Source organism: Macaca fascicularis, chromosome 7 (assembly GCF_037993035.2).
Source record: "Macaca fascicularis isolate 582-1 chromosome 7, T2T-MFA8v1.1".
Lineage (NCBI taxonomy): Eukaryota > Metazoa > Chordata > Mammalia > Primates > Cercopithecidae > Macaca > Macaca fascicularis.
Window position 1 is genome coordinate 141,857,318 of NC_088381.1, and position 10,741 is coordinate 141,868,058.

The 10,741-nt window shown below is 43.2% G+C and overlaps 1 protein-coding gene across 32 annotated transcripts in view; it reads left to right on the forward strand.

Annotated features, from left to right (window-relative positions):
* Window positions 1-9,880, forward strand: part of ZNF410 (zinc finger protein 410) — a 45,546-nt gene extending 35,666 nt beyond the window's left edge. For 12 of the 32 annotated variants that reach the window (XM_045396712.2, XM_073997792.1, XM_073997785.1 and 9 more), the window contains 4 exons: window positions 931-1,056; window positions 2,013-2,153; window positions 3,340-3,467; window positions 9,106-9,880. In XM_045396712.2, the coding sequence (XP_045252647.1) occupies window positions 931-1,056; window positions 2,013-2,153; window positions 3,340-3,467; window positions 9,106-9,144 (434 nt within the window). In that variant the 3' untranslated portion in view covers window positions 9,145-9,880. Of the gene's footprint in view, window positions 1-533; window positions 1,057-1,853; window positions 2,154-2,440; window positions 2,646-3,339; window positions 3,468-9,105 lie in introns of all 32 variants that reach the window. The other 20 variants (XR_012415944.1, XR_012415945.1, XR_012415941.1 and 17 more) reach the window with 10 other exon arrangements.
* The last annotated feature ends 861 nt before the right edge of the window (window positions 9,881-10,741 follow it).

Consider the following 10,741-nt stretch of genomic DNA (forward strand, 5'->3'; position numbering starts at 1 on the left):
GTTACTGTGGCCTCCACTGGGCGATTTTACTTTCGCTACCTATCAGTCCCCTATAGACAGGAGTTTTTGACCTCTGCTCTAAGTATGGTTGTCTGGGTAGGTAGAATGGAGACGGAGAGTCTGGGACTTGAAGACATAGAGGACAATTTAGATTATTATGTTAGAAGAGCCACCAGTGTGAATGTTGACCCTAAAGAGGGTGGCGGGGAATATGTCAAGGGGATATTAGGAACCCAGGATTGGAATCCTTGAGGAAAGCACATATCCTAGAGGTCCATGGACGACTATCTGAAAAAGAAGGCCTATTTTTTGTGGTTGCCATGGTCCTATACCAAAGAGGTTTTGTGAAGGCAGCATTACAGTGAGTCTGGAAAGGACCAGGGGCTGGGAGCAGGGAGTGTGCTAAAGCCCTCCTGGTGTACTCTTCCTGCCTTCCCCCATATGCTGAAGTTTGAGAGGCTGGGAAGGTGGGGAATGGGAAAAGGAGCTGCTGCTTATGTTGAGTTTAACATTCTTTGGGTTTCTCCATCTAGGTCTTGAGTTCATTCTCTTCCTGTCCTTTTGGCTTCCCTGTTTTTTTTTTTTTTTTTTTTTTTGAGACGGAGTCTCGCTCTGTTGCCCAGGCTGGAGTGCAGTGGCCGGATCTCAGCTCACTGCAAGCTCCGCCTCCCAGGTTTATGCCATTCTCCTGCCTCAGCCTCCCGAGTAGCTGGGACTACAGGCGCCCGCCACATCGCCCGGCTAGTTTGGTTTTTTTTTTTTTTTTTTGTATTTCTTAGTAGAGACGGGGTGTCACCGTGTTAGCCAGGATGGTCTCGATCTCCTGACCTCGTGATCCACCCGTCTCGGCCTCCCAAAGTGCTGGGATTACAGGCTTGAGCCACCGCGCCCGGCCGTTGGCTTCCCTGTTTAACCTGGTCCCTGTTTCAGGAGAAAAGCCTCATCAGTGCCAAGTCTGTGGGAAGACCTTCTCTCAGAGTGGAAGCAGGAATGTGCATATGAGAAAGCATCACTTGCAGCTGGGAGCAGCTGGGAGTCAAGAGCAGGAGCAAACTGGTGAGGAGGGTGGGCAGAGTGGAGGGCTATACCTTCTAGGGTTCAAAGAGCCAAATCACTGTCTTGCCTGGTTATCTGGAAATTTTCTGATTCTGTTTTAGGTAGATAGACCTGGTCTCATTTGATGGGCTGATGGTTTCCAAACATAGCTGTACAGTAGAATCATCTGCAACCTTTTAAAATTTGTATACTTTTTGTTGCTTTTCCCCCCACCAATAAAACAAAGCAATCTGATAAATGAGATAATTTGCAAGATCCCAGAATCTGTAGTTTTAAAAGTTCCCCTAGTGATTTTGATGGTAACTAGTGCTGATCCATGAACCAGCATTTGAGTAACACAGTGATAAAAGATTTCTGCATGGCAAGAGTTTAAGCTTTTTTATTTTTTTAGATGGAGTCTCGCTCTGTCACCCACGCTGGAGTGCAGTGGCGCCATCTCGACTCACTGCAACTTCTGCCTCCTGGGTTCAAGCAGTTCGCCTGCCTCAGCCTCCTGAGTAGCTGGGATTATAGGCAGGTGCCACCACACCTGGCTGATTTTTGCATTTTTGTAGAGATGGGTTTTCACCATGTTGGCCAGGCTGGAAGCGTATTTTACTTACCAGTCATGACTACCTTTTTGCCCTGTCTGAAATTTGATAACTCTTTTTAATTCTTATTCCTTTGCCATATCTTTCCTTAATTATTCCAAATATTCCTTTCTAAAGATCCACCTATCCTGTTTCATACGCTAATTCTTCAGATGCTGAACACAAGCAAGGATCATTATCTTCTAAGGCTTACTCTTTCCCTTCTAGGTTTATTCTTGTTTCTCAAAAGTAGGTGAAATAGGTGGCATCCCATCTATAGGTTAACTTCTAGTAATGAAAGAGAAGGCCAGCTTCCTGTTGAAAGAAAATGAGGACCAGGCACAGCCTTGATTGCTGTATGTCTCTCACAACCTATTCTCTGTGCAGCTGAGCCACTAATGGGCAGTAGTTTGCTTGAAGAGGCTTCAGTACCCGGTAAAAACCTGGTGTCTATGAATTCCCAGCCCAGCCTTGGTGGAGAGTCCTTGAACCTACCAAATACCAATTCTATCCTGGGAGTTGATGATGGTAAGACTTCCAACTCTGCTTTTTTTGGGAAAAATGGACTGCAACTAGGGGCTAAGGAACGGGGTGTCTCCACAATGTATGTTTAAATTTCATTTCTTATGAGTAGCTGTGGTATGAGTAACATTTGTGTTCTTTTTTTCTGGGGTGGATTAGTGAATCTGTTTTAAAAAAATTTTTTTTCATTGAAGATAATATAATAAAAGAATAAAAAGAAAAAAATTCTTAAGAAAAAATTATTCATAATCCTAGCATCCTTAGCCCAACTATTTCTATCTTTCCTATTGCAGTTATGGAAGAACTTAACTTTTAAAACATTTAAACAGAACATAACCAGGTTTTACAGAGGAGATATAAAGCAATTTCTCCATACCTTCAAAAGCCATATCTTCTGGAGAAAAGAAAGGGCTCTCTAGGAAACACTTGCTCCTCTCTGGTATAGAAATTTCACCCAAGTTACACAGGCCAGGCCCTCTTCTCTGAAAAACTTAACAGGTGAGGTCAGCATGCATTTATTCAGTGCCTACTGTGTGCCTGGCACCATGGGAAAGACAAAAGTAGAAGATAGGAACCTTAAAATCCAGTTGAGAACTGAAAGCTTACATATATATGGGAAAGAACATTGAGAGATAAAAAATAGTATATAAGCCAACATTAAATTATGGTACAGCATAAAATAGTCATATAAGCTAGAAAACCCCTAGAAGAAACTTTTAATTTTTTGAGGGCTAAGTGGTATAACCATAAAATATTTCCAGAAGATTTTCATGGTGATCCCACTGATGAACATTTAAAAACTGTGAGGCCCTGTGTTTTTGTTACTCTCATCATATTCAGTTAGTGAGTGCTATTAGTATCATTGGCGACTGCTTTAAGGGTGGCTTTGGTTCCCTTACCTGCTTGCCTAAGAGCTTTTGCCCGTTTCATACATAGTTTTAATTCAGTTAACAGTGCTAATGCCGTATTATTCTAAATTCTGTATTAAGATTTCTTGCCTTTCTATTCTCTTTTTATAATACTTTCCAAATTTACTGATAATGCTTATGAGACAGGATTAATTTGGAAGAAATAGAGGAATGTGGGAAATAGAGGAATAGAGTTTTAGAGTTGTTAATGAGAGGCTTAATGATCCAGATAGGTATATCTCTGGATTCACTTTTCATTGAAACATTTTTCTGTTGCTTCACAGAGGTGCTTGCTGAAGGATCCCCACGTTCCCTGTCTTCAGTGCCTGATGTGACACATCACCTGGTGACCATGCAGTCAGGGAGGCAATCATATGAAGTTTCTGTCTTAACTGCAGTAAATCCACAAGAGGTAAAGTGGTCTCTTGCCCTTTGTTTCTGTGGCAATTTGTGTGGGGAATGATTGAGAATTTAGGGGACCTGAAAAAGTCTCCAGTTTCCATTTCCTGGAAACTTTGACACAAATATTTTCCTTTAAATTAAGCATGAGTTCAGCTTGAAAGGAGCCTGAGGGTTAGGGTCTTAACGAATTGGAGATTGGTCTGTTACAGCTGGGACTCGCAGCTTTAAAGTTCTTTTATACACATTCCTCGTTGATATCTGTTCCTACTATTCTCTGCCACACTATAACATGAAGATACAGCTTTTATTTTATAAAGGCACACAGCAGGCACTGCATAAATGCATGTTGACCTCACCTGTTAAATTATTCAGAGAAGAGGGCCTGGCCTGTGTAAATTGGGTGAAATTTCTGTACCAGAGATGAGCGAGTATTTCCTAGAGAGCCCTTTCTTTTCTCCGGAAATAACATCCTGGAAAAAGTCCCTCAGCAAAAAAGATAGTAACAAAATCATTAAACGTAATTATTGCTCATTCTGCTATGGTCAAATGTCTGGGAGATACCAGGCTTAACCAAATGGGCATATACAAATTTGTTCACTTGCTTGCTAAGTGAGAACCATTATCTAAATCAGTGGTCTCCAACCTTTTTGGCACCAGGGACCGGTTTCATTTCACCTTAGATCATCAGGCATTAGATTCTGATAAGGAGTGCGCAACCTAGATCCCTCAAATACACAGTTCACAATAGGGTTTGTGCTCCTATGAGAATCTATTGCTGCTGCTGATGTGACAGGAGAGGTGGAGCTCAGGTGGTAATGCTTGCTCTCCTGCTGCTCACCTCCTTCTGTGCGGCCCAGTTCCTAACAGGGCATGGACCAGTACTGGGTTTGACTCAGAAAACAGAATGCAAACTGGTCAGTCTTTTAGAATCTTGGGATATTTCACTGGTCTTGTGTCATGGGAGTGGATTACTTCATCACGAGCACATTTCATAGGCATAAACTTTTGTCAAAACCTATGTAGCTTGGATCCTTTCAGTATTACATTAGTTTTTATGGTGTTCTTCCATCTTTTCTCCCTTTTTTTTTTTTTTTTTTTTTTGAGTCAGAGTCTTGCTCCGTTGTCCAGGCTGGAGTGCAGTGATGTGATCTCAGCTCACTGTAAGCTCCGCCTCCTGGGTTCACGCCATTCTCCTGCCTCAGCCTCCCGAGTAGCTGGGACTACAGGCGCCCGCCACCACGCCCGGCTAATTTTTTTGTATTTTTAGTAGAGACAGGGTTTCACCATGTTGGCCAGGATGGTCTCAATCTCTTGACCTCGTGATCTGCCCACCTCAGCCTCCCAAAGTGCTGGAATTACAGGCGTGAGCCACTGTGCCCAGCCTTCTTGCTTTTCATTATAACCTTTATACCACAGTAAGCTATTACATCATTTGAATGATTCTGCATCCTATATTGAATATTCTCCATTATTCTCTAGTATCTTTGGGGGTACCCAGGATTATAGGGTTCTGGGCATATATGTTAATGCTTTTCCCAGGACTTTTCTATTCATTGTCATGACCCATTTTCTTTGCTTGTATTTAAAGTTTTTGCTCTTGATATCATTGGTTCTTTCCTAAGTCACTTTTTCTGGTAACTGCTTTGGAATGAATCATACATGTCTCACAGAGTCTTCGTCTTTCTCCTCCATTTTTCTTGTCTTCATTTTTCTGTTTTAAAGCTTTTATTATGGAAATTTTCAGAATATAGTGAGAGACTAGTATGATAAACACACGTCAAAGTTAGGGCTGAGCGCGGCAGCTCACACCTATCTCCTAACTTTGACAACTGGTTTTTTGTTTTGTTTTGTTTTGTTTTTGAGATGGAGTCTCACTGTGTCGCCCAGGCTGGAGTGCAGTGGTGCGATCTCAGCTCACTGCAACCTCCGCCTCCAGATTCAAGCAATTTTCCTGCCTCGGCCTCCTCAGTAGCTGGGATTACAGGTGCCCACTACCAAGCCCGGCTAATTTTTGTATTTTTATTAGAGACAGGGTTTTACCCAGTTGGCCAGGCTGGTCTTGAACTCCTGATCTCAAGTGATCCACCCGCCTCAGCCTCCCAAAGAGCTGGGATTACAGGTGTGAGCCGCTGTGCTCGGCCCTAACTTCGACAGTTTTAATACTGTATCTGTTAGAGGCATATACTGAAATACATACAGAAGAAATGACATGCCTACAATTTGCTTTGAAATACTCCATCACAAACAGCAACAACAACAAAAGGAGGAAATAGATAAAACAAGAACAGTATAATGTTAATTGTGTCTTTGTTTTTTGAGACAGGGTCTCACACTGTCACCCAGGCTGGAGTACAATGGCACAATCACTGCTCACTGCGCCTTCAACCTCCCAGGCTTAGGTGATCCTCCTCCTTCAGCCTCTCGAGTAGTTGCGACCACAGGCACATGCTACCACACCCAGTTAAATTTTTTTGTATTTTTTGTAGAGATGGGGGTCTTATGATGCCCAGGCTGGTCTTGAACTCCTGGACTCAAGCAGTCCACTTGCCTCCACCTCCCAAAGTGCTGGGATTACAGGCGTGAGTCTTGGAATTGGCTTCAGAGCATCCATGTGTTATAGGTGCTGCCCATTTACAGCCTCAGGGAGACAGCATAACACAGGCTGCCTAAAAAACAAGACAGACCTGGGTGTGGTGGATCATGCCTATAATCCCAGCAATTTTGGAGGCTAAGGTGGGAGGATCACTTGAGGCCAGAAGTTCGAGACAAGCCTGGGCAACAGAGCAAGATCCTGTGTTTACAAAAGGTTTTTTAAAAATTAGCCAGGCATAGTGGTACATACCTGTAGTCCCAGCTACTCCAGAGGCTGAGGCAGGAAATCAACTTGAGCCTAGGAGTTCGAGGCTGCAGTGAACTATGATTGTGCCACTGCACTCCAGCCTGGGAGAGATCCCATCCCAAAAATCAAACAAAAAGAAGGAAGTATGGTCTTCACTCCAGGAGGACACAAAGGGCCTGCAGGCCCTAAGTACCCAGTTTCATAATGGAAGCCCAAAACACTTAGAAAAATATTAATAACACAAAGGGGAAAGTGCTGTCCTTGATGTAGCTGAAAATCCTGCACTGTCACTTTTTCCTCACGGGTTTTTGTATATTTACAAACATACCCTCTGTCTGAGCCTCACTTATTTTGTGTTTTCTTCACTTTTACCATTCTCCTCCTCTTACCACAGGCATTTCCATTGCTTATCCCCTCCTTTTCTTTCTTCACTAGCTTGGGTCCTCCAATACCTTCCTTTTTTTTTTTTTCAAGCTGTGAGGTCCTCAGGGTTCCAGACTTAGTCCTCTTCCTCATCCAAGGTCTAGGTAATAACTTGCCATTTCTCCAGTGAGTGAGGAATTTGATTCCTTAAGAACTTTTCAGGTGCCAGAGAAGGTGAAGGCTATTTGCAACACATGTCCATTTCACCTTTTTGGAGATCACCAAGCAGTATAGATCAAAGTCTACTGATGAACTTGTAATTCCTGTAAATATGCTCTAAAAATAAAAAATAGCTTATCAAGAATACCAGAGAACAACCAAATCTGTTATCAGAAATTGTCATGAGAGGCTGGGTGCGGTGGCTCATGCTTCTGATCCTCGCACTTTGGGAGGCTGAGGTGGGAGGATCAGTTGAGCTTAGGAGTTTGAGACCAGCCTGGGCAACACAGGGAAACCCCATCTCTACAAAAAATAAAATAAAATTAGCTGGTCCTAGCTGCTTGGGAGCAGCTGAGGTGAGAGGATCACTTGGGCCCAAGAGGTTGAGGCTGCAGTGAGCCATGATCATGCCACTGCACTCCAGTCTGGGTGACAGAGCCAAACTCTGTTTAAAAAAAGAAAGAAAGAAAAGAAAAGAAATTACCATGGGAAAATATCAGAAACTACAAGTCACCTCTCTTTGGTTCAGATGGAAAATCTCTGTTTTTCCTCATCATTGTGCCACATCTGAGAATTAGATGGAGGACTCCTTGCACAGGCCCAACTGGGACCCCCAGGGCTTTGGGCTCTAATACTTACTAAAGGTCATTCTAAATGGGGCTCCATATTGACATTGAGTTCACATTCTTGAACTCAAGAACCAGTATAAGAGATTCCCAGCTAGTGTTGTTTTTTTTTTTTTTTTTTTTTTTTTTGAGACGGAGTCTCGCTCTGTCGCCTGGGCTGGAGTGCAGTGTCCGGATCTCAGCTCACTGCAAGCTCCGCCTCCCAGGTTCACACCATTCTCCTGCCTCAGCCTCCCGAGTAGCTGGGACTGCAGGCGCCCGCCACCTCACCCGGCTAGTTTTTTGTATTTTTGTATTTTTTAGTAGAGACAGGGTTTCACCGTGTTAGCCAGGATGGTCTCGATCTCCTGACCTCGTGATCCGCCCGTCTCGGCCTCCCAAAGTGCTGGGATTACAGGCTTGAGCCACCGCGCTCGGCCCCCAGCTAGTGTTGACTGCATCTTAGATTGCTTTCCAAATAAAACAAGGCAAAAATAGAAATTACAAATTCTATAATATTTCTTATAAAGTACCTTTGCTAAGTTTGACTGCAAAGGTCTGGATCTTGGCCTCCATTAAAAACACACTATTCTTAACTTTCCTGCCACACTTACTAGATTTTAGTAAGTTCAGTTTTTGTCCTGAGTTTTACTGAATTGTTCCCATCTCATTTTTGTTTGTCTGAAAACAGTCTCACTCTGTCACCCAGCCTGGAGTGCAGTGGCATGATCATAGCTCACTGCACCCTTGAACTCCTGGGCTCAAGCGATCCTCCTCCCTCAGCCTCCCAAGTAGCTAGGACTGCAAGCATGTACCACCATGCCGAATTTTTAAAATTTTCTTGTAGAGACAGGGCCTCACTGTGTTGCCCAAGCAGGTCTCAAATTTCTGGTCTCAAGCAGTTCTCCTGCCTCAGCCTCCCGAAGTGCTGGGATTACAGACATGAGCCACTGCACCCAGCTGCATTTTATTTTTATATTAAAATGAAAACCAATTTCATTTATTATTTCAAAAGCTCCTTTGAATAGAGCCTTGTGTATAGAGTAGAATGTTAGTGGTAGCTGCCATTGTGCAGGAGTCTCTTAGGCTTACCTTCCTTCATCATAGCAAAGGTATTCTTTTAAGCCCAAGGAACTCCTATATCTTTTATGAGCGGGTTTCAGCTCTCATATAGTACTTATAAAGGAATAGCTCCTCTTCCTATTTCCTTCTCCTACTTGAGTCTTCAGCCTGTCCTTTGGCTGATATGTATAAGATTTTGGTTTCACCATTTCTGTTTTCCCTGTAAGTTAAGAGATTCCTCTGTCACTGACTGGTGAGTAGATAACTACACAAATAATAGTTTGGCTTATAGACTCAGAATATTCTATTGCCAGAGTTAAAATGCAGCCTTATGACATGACTAAAGTGCTGTCTCAAGGCCACAGTGACATCTGTCAGTCTGTGCATGTGTTTGCTTTGGAAGTAGATGCCCTTCGTTTACCCCTTCAGTGCACTCTCCATCCTCCACTCTTAATCCTTTTCCTGCAGTGCATTCTCCGTCCTCCTCCTTACTTAGTATGAATTATTTTTTCTGTAATTCAACTGTAACCTATTCTAGATTTGCTTTCCATCTTTTACAGTTACTAAACCAAGGAGATTTAACTGAAAGACGGACATGAGCGTGGGTGCTGACTCCTGGAAGAGCAGCTCTATCTGATCTCAAAATGCATATACTGGGAACAGGATGCCATAGCCCACAACGGAACCAGAATGAATCTCTGAAGGACAAGACTCTGCTTTTGCCACTCTTCCTCTTTCCTGGTATAGAAGATGGATGTAGCAGAGCTTCTTTTCTAACTACCACCTGATCCAGACAAGGAATGAAGCAATGACTGTGGGCTGGGAAACTGTACCTACCTCTCTTCCCAATGCAAAATTCTGGGATAGACCAAAAGTGAATTTGATTATGTGTTGGCTGAAGTTCTTCATTCTGACTGTTGAGGGGAGGTTTTCCTTTGAAGAGTTTTCATCTCAGACTCAGCTGTCTTTTCACATGGGTGAAATAATTCCTGCTACCAACAACAGAGCTTCACCAGGAAGTTGAGCTTTCAAGATGCCTTGTTGCTTTGAAGAAGGGAGTGATGTCAATTCTCTTGTTACATTCTCCCTTTAGCAACCTGAGTAAGAGACTCTGCCACTGGGCTGCAAAAAAATAAATTACTTGAATCTCCCCTTGGCCCAGGCTGAGGTACTGTCTTGTCCTATACACTTCTACTTGGTCACTTTGCTTTCTTCTTTAATGGAACATACAAGTAGCATGTTAAGAGGGATTTCATGTTTTTGTTTTTTTAAAGTTAAACATTACATGATGCAGAGATTCAGGTTTTCCTTTAAATAAACAAAACAGCCCAGTCAGTTCTTTGGCTCTTGTTTTACACAAAATTTGTTTTATTAGAGATTAAGAATTTAGTCTTTCTCTTTAAGATAGTGTACTAATTTACCCTGAGAATTCCATGCAGGTGAAACTGAACCGAGGAGTCTTAGGAAACAACAAGAACGTCGTCATTTCTTTTTTTTTTTTTTTTTGAGACGGAGTCTGGCTCTGTCGCCCGGGCTGGAGTGCAGTGGCCGGATCTCAGCTCACTGCAAGCTCCGCCCCCCGGGTTTACGCCATTCTCCTGCCTCAGCCTCCCGAGTAGCTGGGACTACAGGCGCCCGCCGCCTCGCCCGGCTAGTTTTTTGTATTTTTTAGTAGAGACGGGGTTTCACCGTGTTCGCCAGGATAGTCTCGATCTCCTGACCTAGTGATCCGCCCGTCTCGGCCTCCCAAAGTGCTGGGATTACAGGCTTGAGCCACCGCGCCCGGCCTTGAACGTCGTCATTTCTTAAGCCCAGATGGTAGTTACTGGATTATCACTCTGTCACCACCAAAAAAGATACATCTGAGAAAATGGCAATAAAAGCTGGTACTTTTGAATTTTTCCAGAAAGACAATTTTTTAAAAAAGGATGAGAAAGGTGCTTTAGTTAGAGCAGGGACTCTTGTTATCATCCTGTCTCCACAGCTACTGAGAAAATATCTAATCATCATCATGATTTGAGACAGGGTCTTGCTCTGTCACCCAGGCTGGAGTGCAGTAGTGTAATCACAACTCACTATAACCTTGAACTCCTAGGCTCAAGGCATCCTCCCACCTCAGCCTCCTGAATAGCTAGAACTACATAGGCATGCACCCACCAGTCCAGCTAACTTTTTGTGTTTTTTTGTTTTTTGTTT